Here is a 25,332-nt window from a genome sequence, read left to right as displayed (position 1 = left end):
ATCCTTGGGTAATCAAGGACTCTTGAGAGATCAAGCACCCTTGTGCGATCCTGTATCTTTATGCAATCAAGCATTTGTATGCGCTTTTAGGCATTTCTGTGCAAACAAGCCTCTTCGTGCGACTTAAGCACTTTAATGTGATCAAGCATCCTCATAGGCATAAGGCCCGTGGTAGCTCGGGCCACCGCTCTTTCAGCTGGTCCTTACTTAGTGATCTGCTTAATTTTGTCATGCACAACCTGACAAACTCCAATTGCTGCTACTGACGGCTGCACTACTGTACCAGCCATAGCAAGGGAGTCTTTAAGTAAAGATTCCAACTTCTTATCTGCTGGATATTTAAACACCTGTACATTGTCTACAGGACAAAAGTGAGACTTCTGTTCACAGAAGAAATAGCAGCGTCCACTGCTGGTACACTCCACTTCTTCATGAACTTTTCCTCCATAGGAGGAATAAAGTGCTTATCTGGGTGATACCAGTCTGCACATATATAAGCTTCTCCAGGAAAAAGTGCATAGGGAATATGGGAGAACCCTGAGGCCTTGTACACACGGTCGGACCAAACCGATGAGAATGAACCGAAGTTCAGTTTCATCGGACCAAACCGACCGTGTGTATAGGCCATCGGTCTGTTTTCCTTCAAAACCGAACCGATGGACCGCTGCCCCATCGGACCAAACCAATGGTTAGTACAGAAAAGCATCGGTTTAAAACCCGCGCATGCTCAGAATCAAGTCGACGCATGTTTGGAAGCATTGAACTTAGTTTTATTCAGCACGTCGTGTGTTTGACGTCACCGCATTCTGACCCGATCGGATTTTGGACTGACGGTGTGTACACATATCAGGCCATACGGCCACTTCAGAGATGAACCGATGAAAACGGTCCGACGGACCAGTCACATCGGTTTGGTCCGACCGTGTGTACAAGGCCTGAGGGGTTTCAGAGAACCCAAAGCTGAAAAAGGAACTTCAGCCGCCTCTGCCAGGGGCAACTTATATCCCGAATGGACTAGCCCCGTTAGGGATTGGTCTACCAACCTCTGGGATTGCAAGACTGAGGAGGGTTCTTCTAAGGCTGAACCCTTAAAAGAGGAGCCTTCCTCCCTCACTCCTTGGTCCCCCAAGAGTGTTTTCACATCTTCTACCCATTCCTGCTCCTCTGAAGGACCTGGGACAGGAGAAGGGGACCTATAATTTTTTTTTCCAGCCTGGGATGAGGATGCAAACATATCAGCTATCTTACCCTCCAAACCAGCTAATGCTGCAGCCAAATCGCCCTTAGTGACGTATGCAGAGGCTGGAGTGTTGGAAGTAGCTACAATACCCAATGCCGACAATGGCTCAGCCTGGTCAGCCACTCCAGGTCTATTAGGGGAGGATGATACTGTGAAAGCGAGACTAGAATACACCGACCCTGACCGTAGCGCCCTTGCGCTCCTCCCAACTGATTTTTCATTCCTCTTTCGGTAAATACCTAAGCACAATGCAGAGGTACTACTATGAAAATGCATCTGTTGCTGAGCTTTAGTCAAGCACTTTGTTTAATCTGCTGCTATCCGTGCCCAGGCTGATGCTGAGTAGATGCTATAAAAATGCACCGATTACTGTATAAATGTCACTGGCAGGGAAGGGGTTAACACTAGGGGACAATCAATGGGTTAACCGTGTTCCCTCACTAAGTTCTAACTGTAGGGGGGATGGGACTAACTAGGGGAAGAAAGAGAGAGAGAGAGAGAGAGAGAGAGAGAGAGAGAGAGAGAGATCGGTGTTCATACATTGTATGAACACACGATCAGTCTCCTCACCCCTGAAAGAACTGGGATCTGTGGCCCGGATTCACATAGAAGCGCGCATCTTTGTGCAGGCGTAACGTATCCTATTTACGTTACGCCCCTGCAACTTTGGCACTATTCTCAAACCAAAGTTGCGGCGGCGTAGCGTAAATAGGCCGGCGTAAGCCTGCCCAATTCAAATGTGGAAGATGTGGGCGTGTGTTATGTAAATTTAATGTGACCCCACGTAAATGACACTTTCACGGACGGCGCATGCACCGTTCGTAAAAAGCATCCCAGTGCGCTTGCTCCAAATTAACCCACAAGAAGGCAATGCTTTCGAGGTGAACGTAAATGACGCACAGCCCTATTCGCGAACGACTTACGCAAACGACGTAAAACGTGAAAAATTTTACGCTGTTCCGATGTCCATACTTAACATTGGTACGCCTCATCTATGCCTGATATATCAGGGGTAACTTTACGCCGGGAAAAGCCTAACGTAAACGGCGTATCTGTACTGCGTCGGCCGGGCGTATATTCGTGAATTGCCGTATCTAGCTGATTTACATATTTCTAGGCGTAAATCAGCGTACACGCCCCTAGCAGCCAGCGTAAATATGCAACTTAGATACGACGGCGTAAGAGACTTACGCCGGTCGGATCTATTACAAATCTATGCGTAACTGATTCTAAGAATCAGGCGCATAGATACGACGCCTCAAACTCAGAGTTACAACGGCGTATCTGGAGATACGCCAGCGTAACTCGTACGAGAATCTGGGCCTGAATGTTTAAACACACAGATCCCGGCTCTCGATCTGCCACGAGCGGTTGTTGGTGCATGGCGTTCATCACGCCCGCTGGGCACTCGCATTGGCTCCAGTGGCGACCTGCCAGCATGGGCCTTCGGTGACGCGTGCCCTTAGTGGCCAAAAGGTGAAGCGAGGCAAGGTAATGTTACTTTGCCCAGCCGTGCCATTCTGCTGCAGTAAAACTGCGGCGGCTGGTCGGCAAGAAGTTAAAAAGGTATGCGACTTTCATATTTGCCCCTGTTAGCTCTACTATATTTTTGTTAATGTATCGTAGCGCCCCCTTACTTTCAGTATGGGCACTACGCTAAAGTTAATGTGGAATGGGAGAGTTATTTTGCTCCCATTTGCAATTTGTCCTGTAGGTCAGTCTGCGCTCCAGGGGTGCTGTTCCAGCCCCTGGGCGACAGGTGGCGCTAGAGGGGTTCTGGCAGAGCCACTTTTCCCCAGCAGCCAATTAGAGGAGTTTTTCCCTCGCGGAGCATGCTGGGGGAGAGTATAGACGCCATTTTTCTGGGTCCTTCGCGGGTTCCAGGTGCGGCACCCACCTTTAGGGTGTGCGCATCCAACGGACCCCGTCGATGGCCTACCAGGCCGGGGTCACATTCTACCCAGAGTTCCATGTTCCCGAGAGGGGCCCCAGTGACTTACTGGGTCCCCAGTTCTATTGAAAGGATCCCAGACTGGGTGCCGTTCGATTGGGGGGGCGGCTTGAGGAGAACCCGGAGGCAGGTTGTCCGACAGGGCTTGAACGAACCAATCGGGGATCTGGTGACCGGAACGCTGATAGGTACACTTTGCTGTCATCTGGTGACCTCTGCTAAAACCTACTGGGAGGATTTGCTCAATTCGTTCATTTATCTCATTTAAAGTGATAGGCCTGTGCAGAGGCCCTAGAGCCAGGTCTGTGTGAGAGACCTGTTCCTCCCAGCAATCTAAAGTGACACTTCGGCTGCCAGGCTTGTGGCAGGAGTCTGTCCGGGGGCACTTCACCCACTCTGACTGGAGTGGCGACAAACTGAAATTGCTACTACTGAGAGCAGGATTGCTCGGTTCATATCCAGGCCTGATACTGCAAAGGTCTCTCTCTCTTGCTTCATCAACCTCTCTTTCCCATTTGATGTTGATGTTGGCCTGGAAATAAAGCATTGGAAAATCTTTATTCACTGTCTGGACATTCGCTCAATACTCTGTTCTCCAACTGCACCCCTAGACAACACCAAGAAAACTTAATACGCCAATCCCAACAACAAATCAGCGGCTCCTGAGGGGGTAGCGCTACAGTATAAAATATAGAGATTTGTAGATTAGCTACTAAGATGACTGAAGGGAACATGCAGTGATTAAAATGTACGAGCTGCCAGTGCTAACCTTCTAAGGCCAGCCATAGATGATCCAATTTCTCAGTGTAGATGGTGAAATCCCTCCTGCAAAGCTGCTGTGTTCTCCCAGCGGAGGGGAGCCATCTCTACCAGGAGAACACAGTGATAATTGCTAGCAGCTATAAATCGCATGAAAAATCCGATAGTGTGGTTGTACCCGAGCCGAGTGATCAACTGCACAATTAACCTTCCAATACATGTTTTGAATCTTGGCCAGTCCCTGCGGAACCAACCAAGATTCAAACCGTCAATGGCCAATTTAGGAATATGTTGTCCCTGAAAAAGCATGCAGATTACACTCAGGGCCAGATTCTCAAAAGAGATACGACGGCGTATCTCCAGATACGCCGTCGTATCTCCGAGTCTGGGCGGTCGTATCTATGCGCCTGATTCTTAGAATCAGTTACGCATAGATTTCTATTAGATCCGACCGGCGTAAGTCTGTTACGCCGTCGGATCTTAACTGCATATTTACGCTGGCCGTTAGGGGCGTGTACGCTGATTTACGCCTAGAAATATGTAAATCAGCTAGATACGCAAATTCACGAACGTATGCCCGGCCGACGCAGTACAGATACGCCGTTTACGTTAGGCTTTTCCCGGCGTAAAGTTACCCCTGCTATATGGTGGCGTACATGCGGCGTACCAATGTTAAGTATGGACGTCGTTCCCGCGTCGAATTTTGAATATTTTACGCTGTTTGCGTAAGTCGTCCATGAATGGGGCTGGACGTCATTTACGTTCATTTCGAAAGCAATACGTCCTTGCGGCGTACTTTAGAGCAATGCACACTGGGATATATACCACGGACGGCGCATGCGCCGTTTGTGAAAAACGTCAATCACGTCAGGTCACAAGTTATTTACATAAAACATGCCCCCCTGTTCCAAATTTGAATTAGGCCGGCTTACGCCGGCCTATTTACGCTACGCCGCCGCAACTTACGGAGCAAGTGCTTTGAGAATACAGCACTTGCCCGTCTAAGTTGCGGAGGCATAACGTAAATAGGATACGTTACGCCCGCACAATACGCCGATCTACGAGAATCTGGCCCACAAAGTGAAGTCAGAACTTCTGCATATGTGTTCAATTTCAATGCCTCTGAAAGTACCAAAGCCAGGTAAATAATTTCAGCCATAGCAGCCTCCATATTTTCTCTCATCATGGATTACCTTCAAAGCAACCCAGATTACCTTAAAAGTGCCTGTCACAGCAGAGTCTAAGCACAAGCATGAAGCTTACATTTTCTTGTCTGGAAATGCTGCCTTGCTTACAAGGTGCTGCAGACAATTCCATCAGTTGGATGGGTCGAATGCGTGTTCGCCTCGCTGCATGCAATGATTTCTCCTGTGTGTCCTGTATTGATGTACAAGCTGGTAGAAGGAACCACTGTGTTTGGCGGGTGGAGCGGGTATTCAGACACCTGGAAGTGAGGATTATCTACAGTATCAAAAGTATAGTACAGTGCTTTCAATGAGGCGACCGACTCATAAAGGCTTAAACTTAAAAAATGAGCAGTGGCTCTGAAAAAACCTTGGGTGCAAAGGGCGCTTCATGCGACCTATTCTTCGTATTCTCGAGGGGCGTCTATACTGATTAGCAAACGTGTACCATGTGTAATTCATGACGTTCATCTAGAGCCCCAGGGGAAATTTGTTATGGTGGTGTTGAGTATTTATAATAAGAAATATGTTGTTGTGAATGTCTATCTGCCTCCTCCGAGCCAGATACAGATTCTGTACACTATGAGAGGCTGGCTCCGCATTGCCCAGCACGGGTTTTGTTCATGGGAGACTTCAATGCTACGCTGTCCCGTGACCTGGACAGGCCTTCCCCCCAATCTACTTTTAACCCTGATCTTGGGGCATGGGCTCAGGCAGCGGAATTCCAGGAGGCGTGGAGGTGGTTTCACCCCCATTATAGAACGTATTCATGTTTTTTAGCTACATTTAAAACCTCCTCCCGCATTGATCTAGCGTTTGCCAATGCCGCCATGCCGGCCAGCATTCAAGAGGCGGGTTACCTCATTAATGCATAGGATGCATTAAGGTGAAAAAACATTTACCTTTACAACCCCTTTAAGAATACTTTAGCCTCATTCTGTTGAAAGATCTTGACCTCGACCTTACAAACACGATTATACTTGCTTGGGAGTACTTTGGTGACCAGACCTAAAGGCCACATATTCCATAGTGTCTGGCAATCACCTTCTGGAGCCGATGGTGGGAACAATATATATCTACTCTACAAGTAAGGAGAAAGTGGCACACTGAAAAGCCTAATTTTAGACCTGGTGATTGTGCTCGCAGTCTTGCCCCGTGACTGCGAGCGGAGCCGAGCCTAGCCGACTACACTCGGCTTGGGCTATTTCGGCGGCGATCGCTCCTCTTCCCCTTACAGACAGCAGGGATCAGCGTATAACACACACCCACGTTTTCGCCCTAATTTTCTATACCTTTTTAGAGTTCTCCCTATACAAGTCCCTGCATACTTTTTCCGCATCCTACAGCGCAAAACTGCCCAATTCATATGGGGTAAACTTAAACCTCGATTACCCCAACCCACCCTTCATATGCCCCGACTTCGTGGGTGCCTGATCGTTCTAAAGTTCTCTAAATATTACTACGCCCTTTCAATTAGCATGTCTGCCTAAATACCATGCCACTAAAGAAGTTCCCCTTTGGGTTGCAATAGAATCAGTTGAATGCGACCCACTTTCCACTTCGAACCTATTATGACTCTCACCAGTGCAGCGTAGAACAATTACAAATCCAGTCACTAAGCATAGCCTATCAATTTGGGATGATCTCAAAACACGTTTTGGTCTTCTAGCTCCCCATAATCCTCTCCTTTCTAAATAATCCCTCTTTCTACCTGGCTTGGACTTTTCCAACATCTTTCTCTGCCTGGTTAAAAGTAGGACTTACACAAGCTCTCCATTTCTATGACTTTGCAAGCATATGGACACTAATAAGGCTGCATTGATGGGCATTTAAAATGTAATTTTTTTTCCTTAAACTTCCCTCCTAAACTTGGGGTGTGTGTTATACGCTGATAAATACGGTACTTCTTATACAGGTGACCTAAGTTGTAAAAGTGATGTACTTTAAAAAAACAATGTTAAAACATAATTATCCCTATGCGTACACATGACCGTTTTTCATGTCATGGAAAAAAAACAACGTTTAGAGCAGGTTCTAAATTTTTAATGGCCATTTTTCTCATCAAGAAAAATGCTCTGGAGCCTACACACGATCGTTTCTAACGACCAATTTAAAAAAATTGCATTTTTCTCGTCATGAAAAACGGTTGTGTGTACGCGGCATCATGCTTGTACACTTTATTAGATGCCTGCAAACAGCTATCATGCGGCTCATTGGAAGTGGACTGGAGGTGTACTCCTTGAAGCATGTGTTGTGCATCTGCCCCTCCCTCTTTCTTTACTCCTATATAACCAATCATTTTCACACTTCCAATACAAGTTTGCAGAAGATCGGTGTCTAGTAGAGACTTGTTGGTGCTGCCATTTTCATAAGCTTTTCTGCATGGCAGAGACGAGGAGCCTTTAGTGGGTACTTTGGAATCTCCGCTCCTGAGATACTGTTTTATTGATAGGATAGAGCAGATAGACTGATGCACCACAGCAGTGCCTACATGAAAGCCCTGAGCAGGTAAGTTGTGTCTATTCTGTGTATCTGAAGACTTCTTTGTAGTCTAGACTAGAGTCCATTTTTAAACACTCAATATAAGCACCGGTAAAATCAAACTTGAATTAAATAAATCCCCTGGCTCAGTGACAAACGCAGATAAGGAGATTTCTTGTAATTACTGGACAAAAAAAATCTTTCCCCAAAGGCCAAATAGCAAATATGCAGCACAATTTGTACAAGTATATACAAATGTCTTTAAGAACAGCCAACACATAACTTAATCTACTTTATTCCAACCTGTTCCACAACATCTTTTCTTCTGGCTGTGTTATGTGCAGCACAATCTAATGACCTTCTACAATGGTGACAGTCGCATCATGTCTGAACCCTTACAAATGAAATAAGATCCCATGATATCATATACCAAGAGAGGCCATCAGCCCAAGCCTGGTATCTACACAGGGTATAGAGCTCCCACAAATCCATGTTCAGCTATGTTCTTGAGCTGCATTCTCTCTCTAGAAAGTATTTTCTCTGTTCTTCTATTCCATTTTGCAAAAGGGAGAGGTCCAAGCCTTCAATGCAATTTAGCAACCGGGCACACAGTACAAGATGTGTATCTGGAAAACAAGAATAAACCATGGGTAATCAAAAGAGTATAGGTACAGTGGGGCAATCAAGTATTTGATGCCCTGACGATTTTGCAGGTTTTCCTACTTGCAAAGCATGTAGAGGTCTGTAATTTTTTTCATATGTACTCTTCAACTGTGAGAGACGGAAATCCAGAAAAATCACATTGTATGATTTTTAAGTAATTAATTTGTATTTTATTGCATGACAAAAGCATTTGATACATCAGAAAAGCAGAACTTAGAATTTGGTACAGAAACCTTTATTTGCAAGTACAGAGTTCATACGTTTCCTGTAGTTCTTAACCAGGTTTGCACATGCTCCAGCAGGGATTTTGGCACACTCCTCCATATCCTTCAGACTTTAGGGCTGTCGCTGGGCAATATGGACTTTCAGCTCCCTCCAAAGATTTTCTATTGGGTTCTCTTCTGGAGACTGGCTAGGCCACTCCTTAGTTGCCCTGGCTGTGTGTTTTGGGTCGTTGTCATGCTGGAGGACCCAGCCACGACCCATTTCAATGCGTTTACTGAGGGAAGGCAGTTGTTGGCCAAGATCTTGCGAAACATGGCCTCATCCATCCTCCCCTCAATTTGGTGCAGTCATCCTGTCCACTTTGCAGAAAAGCATTCCCAAAGAATGATGTTTCACATCCATGCTTCACGATTGAGATGGTGTTCTTGGGGTTGTACTTATCCTTCTTCCTCTCAAAACACAGCAAGTGGAGATTAGACCAAAAAGCTCTATTTTTGTCTCATCAGACCACATGATCTTCTCCCATTCCTCCTCTGGATCATCCAGATGGTCGTTGGCAAACTTCTGACGGGCCTGTACATGCGCTGGCTTGAGCAGGGGGGACCTTGCGTGCGCTGCAGGATTTTAATCCATGACGGCCCCAGCTCTCTTCAGGTCATTGACCAGGTCCTGCCATGTAGTTCTGGGCTGATCCCTCACCTTCCTCATGCATTGAGCCACATTACAAGGTAGATTGACCGTCATCTTGAACTTACTTCCATTTTCTAATAATTGCGCCAACAGTTGTTGCCTTCTCACCAAGCTGCTTGCCTATTGTCCTGTATGCATGTCTACAATTTTATCCCTGATGTCCCAACACAGCTCTCTGGTCTTGGCCATTGTGGAGAGACTGGAGTCTATTTGATTGAGTGTGGACAGGTGTATTTTATACAGGTAACGAGTTCAAACATGTGCAGTTAATACAGGTAATGAGTGGAGAACAGGAGGGCTTCATAAAGAAAAGAATAATAGGTCTGGGAGAGCCGGAAATTCTTACTGGTTGGTAGGTGATCAAATAATTATGTCATGCAACAAAATGCAAATTAATTATTTAAAAATCATACAATGTGATTTTCTGGATTACCTATGATAACAATGTTAGACCTCTACATGCTTTGTAAGTAGAAAAACCTGCAAAATCGGCAGTGTATCAAATACTTGTTCTCCCCACTGTATAAAAGGACATCTTCAACCAAAACTGTCTATGTAGTTTTGGTAGACTGGAGGAAGGTTTTTCAACCCTGTAAACCTTTGAAATTTGAATACCAAAAGGAAATATCCAAGCCAATATTACCAAAAATATTGGGACGCCTGCCTTTACACGCACACGGTTTTTAATGGCGTCCATAGGGTTCAATTTGGAGTTGGCCCACCCTTTGCAGCTATAACAGCTTCACCTCTTCTGGGAAGGCTGTCCACAAGGTCTAGAAGTGTGTCTATGGGAATGTTTAACCAGTTTGGGGATTGCCTCTTCCTGTTCCAACATGACTGTGTACCAGTGCAAAAAGCAAGGTCCATAAAGAAATGGATGAGCGGGTTTGGGGTGGAGGAACTTGCCTGGCCTGCATAGTCCTGACCTCAATCAGATAGAAAACCTTTGGGATGAATTAGAGTGGAGAATGCGTTTCAGGTCTTCTCGTCCACATCAGTGCCAGATCTCACAAATGTACTTTTGGAAGAATGGTCAAACATTCCCATAGACACTTAACCTTGTGGTCAGCCTTCCCAGAAGAGGTAAAGCTGTTGTAGCTGCAAAGGGTGGGCCAACTCAATGTGGAACCCTATGGCCTAAGACTGGGATGCCATTAAAGTTCATGTGCGTGTAAAGGCAGGCGTCACACAACTTTTGGTAATATAGTGTGGCGAATTGGCTCAGGTAAGTAAAATGGGGGGGGGGGGGGGTGATTGCCAGGTGCTTTTTCACCTTAATGCATAGAATGCATTAAGGTGAACAAAAATTAACCTTTGCAACCCCTTTAAACCTGATTGGTTTCTGTTGGTAAAAGTAAAAATCAAGCCAAAACTTAGTTTTGTATAGAAATGTGTTGCATTAGAAAATCTCTAAGGATTTTATTGCTGTCTGTGTTCTAGCTGAGAATTACCCTCATTTTCTGTCCCAGTAACAGCGTGACCAAAGGACAGGATGTAATAGAAGAATTTTTTTATGGGGACAGAGAGAACAACAAAAGCACATATATTTAATATAGTGTATGAAAGAAGAAGCCTCTTCCAGGTTTTTTATTGATCTCTGTCTCATCCTGTCTCGGTGAAACTCACATTTTCTAATTTCTTCTACAACATACATGTGCAGGGCCAATTCTAGGGTCACAGACGCCTGGGTAAAGAAATATTTCTGGCGCCCAAACATGGGCGTGGTCATCTTACCAACTCCTCCCCTTTACAAATGTTTCTATGGGAAAGACTCAAACACAGAGACGCTACCCTAAGTAGTCTTTGTTACCCTGGGATCCTTCTATGATCTTTTAACAATAAAGAAAATACAGGAAGAGCATACACTAATGGGACCTGGAGGGGAGTCTCTCTGATGCACACAGAGAGAGCTTATGTTAGAGAGTCTGTTAGAAAGAGTCTGCAGACATGATACAGGAGATGGGCAGAGACTGCAGACATGATACAGGAGATGGGCAGAGACTGCAGACATGATACAGGAGATGGGCAGAGACTGCAGACATGATACAGGAGATGGGCAGAGACTGCAGACATGATACAGGAGATGGGCAGAGACTGCAGACATGATACAGGAGATGGGCAGAGACTGCAGACATGATACAGGAGATGGGCAGAGACTGCAGACATGATACAGGAGATGGGCAGAGACTGCAGACATGATACAGGAGATGGGCAGAGACTGCAGACATGATACAGGAGATGGACAGAGACTGCCCTTCCTATGGACGTTAGTAGATAATGGCCGATCGCCCTCTCACCTGACCCAGCGATACAGAACAATGGTTCCTCTGATTAGGAGTCGGCTCACTCTGAATTGCCCATGACGACTCCGCTGGGTAGAGCCCAGATCTGTATTCTGGCCAATGCTGTATCTTGGCCTAGGCCAACAAGGCCCAGGCCTAGGGCAGCACTTTGCAGGGAGGCAGCACGGAAATAGTGCCGTCTGGTGCTACACTGTTATTGTCAGGAACGTAACTTACCAAGGCCGAGATGCCAAGGGCGGCTCACCTTTGCGACTCGATGCGATCCACCCGCTGGAGTTTGAGACAGAGGGAAGGATGCACCAGGAGGCACCGGGTCCAGTGGCAGGAGGGAATCCAAGGTGGACCGGGAACTGGATAGCCGAAGCTCACTGGAGGCTGTTCAGAAGCACACAGGAAATAGTCCAAACAGAAGGTGCCCACGGGAAACAAGGTTGAAGATAATACCAGGAACGAGCCGGGGTCAGGGGCTGAAGCAAGCAGAATATCCAAAGTCCAAAGCCAAAGGTCAGGGAATAAAGAGATCAGGTAGTCCAAGTCCGAGCCGGGGTCAAAGGGTTACAGAAAGCGACAATCCAAAAGCAGGCCAATGGTCAGGTAAACAGGATATCCACAGATAAGGTTTCGAGTAGCAAACACTCCAAACATTGACAACGAACCAGCAATTTGCAAGGAGGAAGGGGCTGGTTTAAATAGGCCGCTCAGGCCACTGATTGGTCCAAAGTAGCACGAGTTCAGAACCAGGCTCCGACGGACAGCAAGAAGAGTATCACTGAGCAGTGGCTCAGAGGCAAAGACCTGGACCAGCAATGGAGAGGTCCTGGGTTCGATTCCACCCAGAGCCAACTGGGGGACGACCATGCCTCGCCGTCCGCCCGGCACAGTAGTGATCATGACAGTTATTGTAACGCAAGCTGCTTCTAATTTTGACTGTCCTATCCTCCTGGACCACAAACCTTGCTCACTGTTCTACATGTTTTCTGCTGCACCATTGGCATGGTTATATCTTCTTAGTCCTCTCCATAAAATTATCAGAAATTTGTGCTTAAAGTAGAACTATAGGCAACACTTTTTTTTCCCATTTCGGATAGAGTAAGGGAGGGTTATAGCCCATGTCACTTTATTTTTTACCATCCCTTTCCCATTGCAGAGCTTTCCCTTCACTTCTTGCCCCATAGCCAAACAGGAAGTGAGAGAAAATCTATGCAAATTAAGGGAAACCATTGCCCCTCCGACCCCAAGAACTAGTGTCCCCACTCAAAAATTTCAGGGCAGGTCTTAAACAGAAAGGGGTGTGGCCTTGACAGGAAGGGGTGTGTCGGATTTTAATTAGGGGGTGCATGAGTTTAGTAAGGCCTATGGCAGCACAAAACCTAAATACACTACTGATTCTGGCAATGACGCCATTCCTTTCTCTACCAGGGATGGTTCTAGGCAGTGGGGTTCTCTCTCTGATGGTGTTCCCTCAGCACGGTCCTCTCCCTCCGGGGTCCTGGGTGCACTTCACTGAAAGCTTTCCCGGGCTCCTGGCTCGCTCTCTCTCTCCCCAATTCTGCTGAGCAGTGCAGACCCCCTACAAAGTATAAACCCCCTCAGAACAGACCCCCCCAGGACAAACCACCACCCCCCTCCATCAGTATAGACCCCCAGGACAAACCACCTCACCTCCATTAGTACAGACCCCGGGGACAAACCACCCCCCTTCATTAGTACAGACCACCCCCAGAACAAACAACCCCCTCCATTATTACAGACCCTCCCCAGGACAAACCACCCCCTCCATAATTACAGACCCCCCCCTTGACAAACCACCCCCCCTCCATTAGTACAGACCCCTAATAACCACCCCCCCATAGGACAAACCAACCCCCCTCCATTAGTACAGACCCCCAGGACAAACCACCCCCCTCCATTAGTACAGACCCCCAGGACAAACCACCCCCCCTCCATTAGTACAGACAACTCCAGGACAAACCACCCCCTACATTAGGGTACATAAAAACACACGGGTGTCAGCTGGAGAGAAGAGGACATTGTGTAGCCGCTCCTCCCGGGTGGAGAACGGATCATGACAGGCTTGGGCAGCAGTTAGACACAGAGAGGAGGAGGAGGAGGACACATGTCAGGCATGGACCGCCCCCCCCAGCGAGGTCACTGCACGGCTTGTCTCTCTCCACACAGAGACCGCCACTCTGACCTGCGGCTGCTTCGCTCTCCTTCTCTGACAGGAGGAGGGAGGGGGATGGGCTTGGGCAGGAAACACAGTGACGGCACAGTCTCTCCTCCTATGATCCTCTCCTGTCAGTTGCCAGCAGAGAAAGCAGCCTCTGGACATGGACAAGGTGAGGAGGAGGGAGGGAAGCACTCTGGCACTTCAGCACCCCCACCTCTGTGGCACTGGGTGCACTGCACCCCGCCCACCCACCTAGGATTGGCCTTGTACTTGTGTATAAAGATCAGAGGGAAAATCTCCCCAGTGGAGACACAGACAGCATTAAACACTTGACATCTGTCTTTCACTTATTCTACCAAAAACTAAAAAAAGTTTTGGCTGGAAACGATTTTTAGTAAACTGGCCCAGTGGAGTCTTAGAGAATGTAGAGAGGAAGGGGCAAAGTGAAGTAACATATAATATCCTAGCAGCATCCATATTTTATTGTTCTAACTCCACTGATCTGCAAACCACACCTTGCATATTATAGTGACTCACTATTCTGCCAATTTTTACATTCACCCCCTTGGCATTGTGTTTTGTTGCCTCACAACCTGGAATTAACATGTATTGTTTGAGGATTTGCATAATTTAATTTACAGAACACGCCCACAACTTTGCTTCACAATAAAAAAAAACATCTTCAAACAACAAATAGAACAAAATAACAGAAAAAGTCAATGTGCATAACTATTCAACCCCCTAAAGTCAATACTTTGTAGAGTCACCTTTTGCGGCAATCACAGCTCCAAGTCGTATAGGACAAGTCTCTATGAGCTTGCCACATCTTACCACTGGGATTTTTGCCTATTCCTCCTTGCAAAACTGCCCCAGCTCCTTCAAGTTGGATGGTTTGCTCTTGTGAACAGCAATCTTTAAGTATGACCACAGATTTTCTATTAGATTGAGGTCTGGGCTTTGACTAGGCCATTTTTAACACATTTACATGTTTCTCCTTAAACCACTCAAGTGTTGCTTTAGCAGTGTGTTTGGGGTCATTGACCTGCTGGAAGGTGAACCTCTGTCCTAGCCTCAAATCACACACAAACTGGTACAGGTTTTGCTCAAAAATATCCCTGTATTTAACACCATCCATCTTTCCCTCAACTCTGATCAGTTTCCCAGTTCTGACTGCTGAAAAACATCCCCACAGCATTTCTTCGATGTCCAAAAAGTAACATTTTAGTTTTAGAGCACCTTCCTCCATACATTCTGGGAATCTCCCACATGCCTTTTCGTAAACAAAAAACGTGCCATTTTGTTTTCTGCTTAAAGTAATGGCTTTATTCTGGCCACTATGCCATAAAGCCCAACTCTATGGAGCATACGGCTTATTGTCGTCCTATGTACAGATACTCCAGTGTAAATCCATCATCCGAAAATGGAAAGAGTACGGCACAACTGCAAACCTACCTGGACATGACCGTCCACCGAAACTGAAAGGCCGGGCAAGGAGAGCATTAATCAGAGAAGCCGCCAAGAGGTCCATGGTAACTCTGGAGGAGCTGCAGAGATCCACAGCTCAGGTGGGAGAATCTGTTCACAGGATAACTAATAGTGGTGCACTGCACAAATCTGGCCTTTATAGAAGAGTGGCAAGAATGCCATTGTTGAAAGAAAGCCATAAAAAGTCCCGTTTGCAGTTTGCGAGAAGCTATGTGGGGGACAGAGCAAACATGTGGAAGAAGGTGCTCTGGTCAGATGAGTCCAAAAATTGGACTTTTGGCCTAAAAGCAAGATGCTATGTGTGGCAGAAAACGAACACTGCACATCACTCTGAACACACCATTCATGTTTAGGGGATGCTTTTCTTCAGCAGGGACATGGAAGCTGGTCAGAGTTGATGGGAAGATGGACAATTGCGCGGTCGTGCAACGTAGCTCCCAAACAAAATTGGCGTTCTTTTTTTCCCACAAATAGAGCTTTCTTTTGGTGCCATTTGATCACCTCTGCGGTTTTTATTTTTTGTGCTATAAACAAAAATAGAGCGACAATTTTGAAAAAAAATGCAATATTTTTTACTATAATAAATATCCCCCAAAAATATATAAAAAAAATTTTTTTCCTCAGTTTAGGCCGATACGTATTCTTCTACCTATTTTTGGTAAAAAAACACAATAAAGCGTTTATCGGTTGGTTTGCGCAAAATTTGTAGCGTTTACAAAATAGGGGATAGTTTTATTGCATTTTTATTAATTATTTTACTACTAATGGCGGCGATCCGCGATTTTTTTGTGACTGCGACATTATGGCGGACACTTCGGACAATTTTGACACATTTTTGGGACCATTGTCATTTTCACAACAAAAAATGCATTTGAAATGCATTGTTTATTGTGAAAATGACAATTGCAGTTTGGGAGTTAACCACAGGGGGCGCTGATGGGGTTATGTGTGACCTGAAGTGTGTTTACAACTGTAGGGGGGTGTGGCTGTAGGTGTGACATCATCGATTGTGTCCCCCTATATAAGGGATGACACGATCGATGCTGCCGCCACAGTTGAGAATCTGTGGCAAGACTTGAAGATTGGACAGAGAGCATCTGTAAACAGCAATCTGACATAGCTTGAGATATTTTGTAAAGATGAATGGGCAAAAAAGTCACTCTCTAGATGTGCAAAGTTGGTAGAAACATCCCCAAAAACACATGCAGCTGTAATTTCAGTGAAAGTTGGTTCTATAAAGTATTGACTCAGGGGGCTGAATACAAATGCATGCCACACTTTTCAGATATTTATTGGTAAAAAATTTGATTCCTTCCTTAATAAAATACATTTAAGTTTTTGGTTGTAACATATCAAAATGCTGAAAAGTTCAAGTGGTATGAATACTTTTGTCAAGGCACTGTAGAGGAATCAGGATGTAGACAAGGGATTGCAGTGCTCTCACAAAGGGAGCCTCCTGGATGTAAAATTAAGTCCAAGATAGGGTTCTCTGGCTGCTGTATTGTCCGAAAAACACTTAAAAAAAAAAAAAATAGTAGGAGAGAAGGGCCGGCATACGTCCATATCAAATGTAATAAATACATTTAACATGTGGCAATAAAAGTTTATTTATTTTTTTTAATACAAAAGCAGAAGCGTTTCGGCACACCGCCTTGATCACTGCCTGTAGACTGTAGAGGAATCAGGACCTCCTTCCTCTTGTAGGTAATCCCAAGTAGCAACGTTCCTCATCAAGTAGCAGTAGAGCTGCAGCTATACTAGCTTCTTGCTGCATTCTCCAGAAATATATGCCAAATCTACTTAGACATTTTCTTGACCTATTGCCTGGCATAGAGTAAAACAAGGTCTCCATGCTGCGGACATAGAGAATGTTAACAGCTATTAGGCTGGGACTACACTGTTACCATGTGTTTGCCCATGCACCTTTACGTGTTGCGTTAAAGCAGCCCCTGTGTTTGAATAGGCTGCCTAACCAAGCCAAAAAAGTGGTACGAATCATTTTTCGGCAGCACAGGGAGATGAAAGTGCATTAAGAATGTGTGTCAGAGTGCCATGCACAATGAATAGCTTTACATAACACAAACACATGTAATGTGTATTACCACAGTGCAACAGGGTTAACGGGGCCTTAGGTGTACAAACCCTGTAGTACACCTAGAATGTAAAAAACAAACAATATTGAATGAATTTGTATTGAAGGCCTTGTTCACAGTGTACTATATGGTAGGTCAGTGCAGGGCCGTGTTTACTCACACTGGGATGCACAGGTGCAATCTGTCCCACTGATGTCTATTGGTAAACGGTGGCAGCATGGACACAGTCCTTGTGTCCCAATATGACATCTGTGTGGGTGCGTGTCCTCAAACTCTCACTGTCTGAGGACACCCACCCACACATATATGAATGCCAGATTGAGACACATGTCTGATTGAGACCGCTATGTCCGTGAAGCTGTGTCCCAATAGACATCAGTGGGATTGCCTGCACAGAGGTACATTGAACGAGCATATGGTATAGTTTGTCCTGTGTGCATGGTGCCTAAATCCTGTAGACTTACCATCCCCAGATTCTAGCTCTCCCAGTGCCATGTAATATGATCCGAGACGGGGAGAAAATGGTTCCACAAACTTGGTGTTCACATGAAGCTTGTGCTGAGCTGCCGAGTGCTGGGCTGTGAGTACTGCCTCTGATTGAGTGAAATCATAGCTGCTAAGCCTGCACACAGAAGAGATACAAGTACTAGGTTATTGCATTACCTTCAGTTATCAGAGCAAAAAAAAAAATGTCTGTAAAACCAATTAAGATGTACTAACAGTTGAAAGTCCTGCTACAGGGGCTACTATTCTTAAAAGTAATCAATACAAAAATGGGGAAATTTATGAAAACTGGGACAGACAGAATCTAGTGCTTCTGTGGCAACCAATCAGCTTCTATCTTCAGCTTGTTCAGTTAAGCTTTGAAAATGAAACCTAGAAGCCAATTGGTTGCCACGCACAGTTGCTCCAGATTCTGGATGCTGCAGTTTTAGTAGATTCCCCTCAATGACTTAAAGCTGAACTCCAGGTATGGTCCCAATTGCATACAGTTACATTGGTCCAACCTGGCCAAATAAAAGGATATGCATATATTACTAAGGGGAATGACAACCACTGTAGTAGTGGCCACAATCTTCAGAGTCCTGGCGGAGTGTGAATAGGCATGGTGGATAGTGAATAACCCACTGTGTTCACTATGCAGAAGAAAAGTTGCTTGCTAAACACCACCGACATTCACAAAACACCTTGTATTTTTTTTTAAATGAATATAGGGTATTCTCTGGTTGGACAAGATGGAGAGGCAGGGTGGTGATGTCAGGATCTCTGCAACCTGTATTCAAACACTTCACACAAAACGACATATCCTACGCCGGTACTTTGACGATCAATAGCGGGGTTATGGCACCAGCTAGCTGCCATAACCCTGGTATTTTTGGGAACTCTGAGAATTTCTCTTTGAGGTAAAAGTGGTCTCCGCGGTGGATTCACCACAATATCACGTTTATCATGGTGGGAGAGGTGACCGTGCCCTCCAATCGTCCCCGCCGGTAGCGGCGGAGACTATTGTGTCCTTTCCCGTGGATGCCTGGCTGCCAACCGAGGGGGAAGATGGCCCTGCTTGGCTCCATAGCATGGGAGGCCAGAAGCGATGTCAAACGTCACTTCCGCCCATAGCTCTTAAAAGGAGAAAACTATATATATTTTTTTCAAGTGACTTTTTCATTTTATTTTATTTTTATTGCATTTTGTGTCATAATTAAGAGGTCCTGTCATGCTTTTTTTTCTCCTATTACAAGGCATGTTTACATTCCTGGTAATAGGAATAAAAGCGACACAATTTATTTATTTTTTTAAAAGACTGAATATATATATATATTTTTTTTTTTTTTTAAAGGGCCCCCTTCCTGACGAGCTCGCACACAGAAGCGAACGTATATGCGATAAGATGTTCAAACCACACGTGGGGTATCGTCGCAATCATTAGAGTGAGAGCAATAAGTCTAGCCCTAGACCTCCTCTGTAACTCAAAACTGGTAACCTGTAGAAATGTTTAAACATCGACTATGGAGATTTTCAAGGGTAAAAGTTTGTCGCCATTCCATGAGCGGGCACAATTTTGAAGCGTGACATGTTGGGTATCATATTACTCGGCATAACATCATCTTTCACAATATAAAAAAAAAAATGGACTTACTTTACTGTTGTATTGTTATTTAATTCCAAAACATTTCCCAAAAAAGTGCACTGGTAATACCGCTGAGCAAATACGGTGTGACAGAAAGTATTGCAACGACCGCCATTTTATTCTCTAGGGTGCTAGAATTTTTTTTAATAAATATATATATACACCTGTATATATATATATATATATATATATATATATATATATATATATATATATATATATATATATATATATATATATATATATATATATATATATATATATATATATATATATATATATATATATAAAAAACATGTTTGGGGTCTAAGTAATTTTCTAGCAAAAAACTAACAGATTTTAACTTGTAAAACAACAAGTGTCAAAAAGAGGCTCAGTCCTTAAATGGTCACTAAAGGAAAAAAATGTTTTTGCTGAAATGACTGTTTACAGGGTATAGAGACATAAAGGTTAACTGATTCATTTTAAAAATGATTACAAATAGATAAAAATCAATCATATAATGTGCCTGCAGGTTAGTTTCACTTTTAAACTGGTTTCATGTTCCTGTGAACTAGAGAGACACACAGAACAAACAAATCCAGGGCAGTGTTTTGTTTTAAAATTAATCTGATTGGTTCTGTTAAGTTTTAGACACACAGTAATGACAGCTTAGACCTACAGTGAAAAGCTCCCAGTATGATGGTTATAAGGAGCCAGACAACCAGGAAGTGTGGAGATCAGAGCAGAATTACAGCAACTTCAAAGCAAAAACGAACAATGAGGACATGAAACCAGTACTGCAGTAAGGTAAAGGAAGCTATTTAGCTAAAAAAAAAAAAAAAAATCCTTTAGTGATCCTTTAACTACTAGCCGACCAGCCACGGCGGCGGGTCGGCTCTCCTGGGCGAGAGCCCGTAGCTATACGTCTGCTTTTCGAGCGGCCACTAGGGGCGCGCGCGCGCCCCCGACTCCCGTGCGTGTGCCCGGCGCGCTCGATCGCCGCCGGGCACCCGCGATTGCTCGTTACAGAGCGGGGACCGGGAGCTGTGTGTGTAAACACACAGCTCAGTCCTGTCAGCGGGGGAAATGCTGATCTTCTGTTCATACAATGTATGAACAGAGGATCAGTGTTTCCCCTAGTGAGGCCACCCCCCCCCACAGTAAGATAACACACAGGGACATACTTAACCCCTTCCCCACCCCCTAGTGTTAACCCCTTCACTGCCAGTGGCATTTTTATAGTAATCCAATGCATTTTTATAGCACTGATCGCTATAAAAATGCCAATGGTCCCAAAAATGTGTCAAAAGTGTCCGAAGTGTCCGCCATAATGTCGCAGTACCGAAAAAAAAAAAAAAAAAAAAAAAAAAAAAAAAAAAATCGCTGATCGCCGCCATTACTAGTAAAAAAAATATATTCATAAAAATGCCATAAAAATACCCCCTATTTTGTAAATGCTATAACTTTTGCACAAACCAATCAATAAACGCTTATTGCGATTTTTTTTTACGAAAAATATGTAGAAGAATACGTATCGGCCTAAACTGAGGAAAAAATAAGTTTTTTTATATATTTTTGGGGGACATTTATTACAGCAAAAAGTAAAAAATATTCATTTTTTTCAAAATTGTCGCTCTATTTTTGTTTATAGCGCAAAAAATAAAAACCGCAGAGGTGATCAAATACCACCAAAAGAAAGCTCTATTTGTGGGAAAAAAAGGACGCCAATTTTGTTTGGGAGCCACGTCGCACGACCGCGCAATTGTCAGTTAAAGCGGCGCAGTCCCGAATCGCAAAAAGTGCTCTGGTCTTTGGGCAGCAATATAGTCCGGGGGTTAAGTGGTTAAGAAGGAAAGTCACTAGATACATGACTTGGAAGAGATTAGCGACTAATGTAGTAGCAGTGACTACTTCAGTGATTGTCATTTTTCACAGCGATTCCACAGGTATAAGATTTGCATACTTAAAATTGGTCCAAGTTGGACCAATGTAACTGCAATAACTATACTTTAGGCTTAAAGGGGTTGTAAAGGTAAAAAAAAAGTTTCCCTAAATAGCTTCCTTTACCTTAGTGCAGTCCTCCTTCACTTACCTCATCCTTCAATTTTGCTTTTAAATGTCCTTATTTCTTCTGAGAAACCCTCACTTCCTGTTCTTCTGTCTGTAACTACACAAAGTAATGCAAGGCTTTCCCCCTGTTGTGGAGAAAGCCTCTTGAGGGGGAGGGGGCAGGCAGGAGTGTCAGGACACGCTCTACTTTGCAGATAGAGAAAGGAGTTGTGTGTTAGTGGGCGTCCTGACACTCCTGCCTACCCCATCCCAGATGAATCTGGAAATGTCACATAACATCACTCTCTCCATCAAGCTAAATTCATTTCTCAACAGAGAGATTTTTTTTTTTTTTGGGTGGACCCCATTTATATTTTACCTTCCATATGTCCTCACGGTGGATCCAGAAGGCACTTTTCCTGAGACTATTTCCCATAGGTACTGATACTCTGCAGGAGCTGGTAACATCCTGTTCCCCTTTACCTATACAAGAAGGAGATTAAAAGTTAACGAAACTTCTTTGTGGCGTATGATGACAGACTATCTCTGAGCCTGACGATGAAGCATAGTTTATCAATGTATTTTATTACTCAGGCCTGAAACAAAACAATTGATTGTAATAATTTACAAGCAATGAGCCAAACCTTTCTTATTTTCATCATAGGTACTCTAAGTGGAACTTTACCAATAACAACTTAAAAACATTAATGTTCTTTAGCAAGCAACATGCATTAATAATTATGCTACCACAATTTGCGTGTTCTGTAAATTGCCTCCAGTATTGCTCCCGTTTCTTCTTGCTGGAGGCTGCCATTTTGCTGAAGCCCAAAGTCCCTAAACAGCAGTAAATCATGAAGCGAAACGAAACCAATTGATTTAACAGTTTAAAAAAACAGTTACATTCCTGGAAGGCTGGGATTGCGAACTGTCACATTTGCCTGTGTCCTCAGCCGATCTGTCAAACCATCAAATGACTGGAGTCATAACTGAGAAACATGTGCAGCACCATGGCCAGTTGCAAATCAGAGAAGCAGATTTCTTGGCTGAAAAAGGATAGGAGAGTTTAATTCTGCTTTAGGGCCCTTTCACACGGGGTGGATCAGTAATGATCCGCCTCCGTGTGTCTGTAAAGCTCAGCGGGGATCCTCCGTAAAATCCCTGCTGAGCCGTCGGCTGACAGGGCGGTCCCCGCACACGCTCTACCCTATGCGGGGGGGGGGGGGGAAACGGATGAACACGGACCGTGTACCCGTGTTCATCCGATCCGATCCGCCAGACGGAAGAAAAATAGGAGTTTCTTCCGTCCGAAAAAACTGAGCTTTGCGGAGGCGGGTGATTACGGGTGACAGCGGATGGTCATCCGCTGACACCCGCAATCACATAGGGACCAATGTCCGCAACGGATGGATGAAAATGCGGATATACGGTCCGCACATGTGAAAGGGCCCTTAAAGCGGAGTTCCACCCAAGAGTGGAATTTCCACTTATTTGTCTCCTGCCCCCCTCCAGTGCCACATTTAATACCTATCGGGGGGTACCATGTCCCTACTTCCGGGAGCCACAGCCGCGGCTGTTGATGTCACTGCTCGGCTCCCTGCTCCTTCCCCTTAACTGGGCTAAGGAGCAGATCGGGAAGCCAGCCGCCTTAGCAACGGATGAGTTGCTGACAGCTGAATGTAACACTACCACTTCAAAATTGTTTAAAAAAAAATCATTTGACGTCACCAGGGAACGGGCTCTCCGGGTGACATCATTGGGTGGCCATGCAGCATGGCTACATAAGAAATGTCAGACAGTGGGGAAAGTCACAACAGAGGAAGACAGCATCTCTAAACTCTTATCTGACTTCTGTCACCATTCCTGAGATGTCTCCAGCTCCACTTACCTCAATTCCTGCTTCCTTTTACAAAAAGTTTTATTGGCATAAAATCCAACATATAACAACAATTTCTTTAGATGGTTACATCGTACAGTAGGCAAACAAGGTGATAGAAAAATGATAATACAAAATGGCACAAAGAGACCCGTATCACACACCCAGGTAACAAACCGAATGTCCCATAAAATGAAAAGGAAAAACAAAGAACCAAGATTTACCCATCCAAAAGTCTCTGGGTGGATAGGGCGACCATGGTCAAAAAGCCACAGCATAGTCACCTAGTCATGTCAGCAAAGCTGTGCGACTGAAGGAGTCTCCTTCAGACAAAATTCCTTATAAAGAATAATAAAGCGCAATAACTATGAGATTACAATTACAACCATCTCAGCCCAGCCAAAACCTGAAGGCCAGATAAAATTATGGAAAGAATGCCTAGATTAAAGTAAAAGAAGAAGATAGAAACAATGAAAAGGAAAGTAAAGTCCAGTATAAAGGAGAGGGGGGAAAAAAAGGGGGGGAAAGAGAAAGGGAAGAGAGGAGTCCACGGGGCGTGCGCACAGGTGTGCATCAAATCATAAGGAGCGTGTCATCAAATCGGGAGAGTTGAGAGTATGCAAGCCATGGCCGCCAGACTCTGAGAAATTTGTCATGCGTATCTGAAATGATAGCAGTCAGTTTTTCATTCACCATGACTTCATTCATATACGATTCTTTACCGCTTCAAAACTGAGCGCAGGGGATTTCCAAGCTTTCGCAATGGTCAATCTAGTTGCAGTAAAGAGATGCTGAGCCAATTGCCGCTCTGGGCGTAATAACTCCACAATAGGTTTCCCGAGGAGGGCTTCAAAGGGGTCCCTTTTAAGATTTATATGAAACATGTTACGAAGAATGGTATAAACTTTGACCCTCAATTCCTGCTTTTACAGGAGACACTGTGGCATAACCTCCAACTTTTTGAGATGGGAATGAGGGACACCTATCAGCCAAAGTATACAGGCATAGGACACACCCCTTTCTTGTACAAAAAACACGATTGGTGCTTTTTTTTTTTACCACTACTATTCTTTATATTGGCTTTTGGAATTTACAAATGCAGCGACTTTGAAATCGGATGAAAGGTTTAGAGCTGGGAAACACTTTTTGATTGATAAAAAGTGCATTTCATATACATCTATATATGGATCAGAACAAAATGAGGGACAAATGAGGAATGAGGGACATTGCTCCAAATCAGGGATAGTACCTCGATATCAGGGACAGTTGGGAGGTATGTTGTAGAGCCGTAAGCTGCCATCAGTCAAACTCCTGCGTGGAGGAAGAAGAGATTGGCTCGGGAGTGCACACGCATAGGTCCTTAGGCCTGTCTTGCTACAGGAGGCACCAGTGGACAGTGCCAGCAGGGACTTCCAGAAAAGGAGGAAAGAGAGCTTTCTGTGCAAGATCGTTGCACATGGCAGGTAAGTATAACCTTTTTTTTAATTAAAAAATAAATAAAATTTACTTTAGTATCACTTTAATGTTTCTTTCTAATACAAACAATGTTGCCACCTGAATTTGCCTCTGTCCCTGTACAGCAGAGCTCAGATTAGGGGAGCGAGAAGCAGCATCAGGAGCCAATCAGTTGTGCAAGAAAGCTGCTGATAGTAGGGTAGAGCAGAGTAACAGAAAGATATGTTAATCAACCTGCTCATTCTCCTTCAATGTCAAATAACAGGCTGGGGGTGGCAAAAGTCCTGTTAGACCCGGTTCACACTGGGGCGACACGACAGGCGGCTCAGCCGCCTGACGCGCCGCGTCGCGTCCCATTTAATGCAATGGAACCGTTCTAATGGGAGCGACGCAAGTCGCTCCGACTTAGAAAAAGGTTCCTGTACGACTTTGGGGGCGGCTCGGGGCGACCTGCATGGACTTCTATACAGAAGTCGTTTTGCAAATTGCCTCTGAAGTCTTTCTCAGGACGACTTGCAGAGTCGCCCCCGAAGTCGTGCCTCTGCTGTGTGAACCAACTCTAAGGCCTCTTACACACCAGCGGATCTGTCCGCTGCCGGAT

General features: G+C 44.8%; 1 protein-coding gene across 4 annotated transcripts in view; it reads right to left on the bottom strand.

Annotated features, from left to right (window-relative positions):
* Positions 1 to 25,332, bottom strand: part of TEN1 (TEN1 subunit of CST complex) — a 112,670-nt gene that overhangs the window by 76,706 nt on the left and 10,632 nt on the right. For 2 of the 4 annotated variants that reach the window (XM_040329978.1, XM_040329977.1), the window contains exons 2-3: positions 21,783 to 21,886; positions 17,709 to 17,866 (exon numbers count right to left, since the gene is read on the bottom strand). In XM_040329978.1, coding sequence (XP_040185912.1) covers positions 17,709 to 17,866; positions 21,783 to 21,871 — 247 coding nt within the window. In that variant the 5' untranslated portion in view covers positions 21,872 to 21,886. Of the gene's footprint in view, positions 1 to 7,894; positions 8,242 to 17,708; positions 17,867 to 21,782; positions 21,887 to 25,332 lie in introns of those variants that run through there. The other 2 variants (XM_040329979.1, XM_040329980.1) reach the window with 2 other exon arrangements.

The sequence above is a fragment of the Rana temporaria genome, chromosome 12 (assembly GCF_905171775.1).
Source record: "Rana temporaria chromosome 12, aRanTem1.1, whole genome shotgun sequence".
NCBI lineage: Eukaryota > Metazoa > Chordata > Amphibia > Anura > Ranidae > Rana > Rana temporaria.
This window is presented reverse-complemented; position numbering and strand designations above follow the sequence as displayed.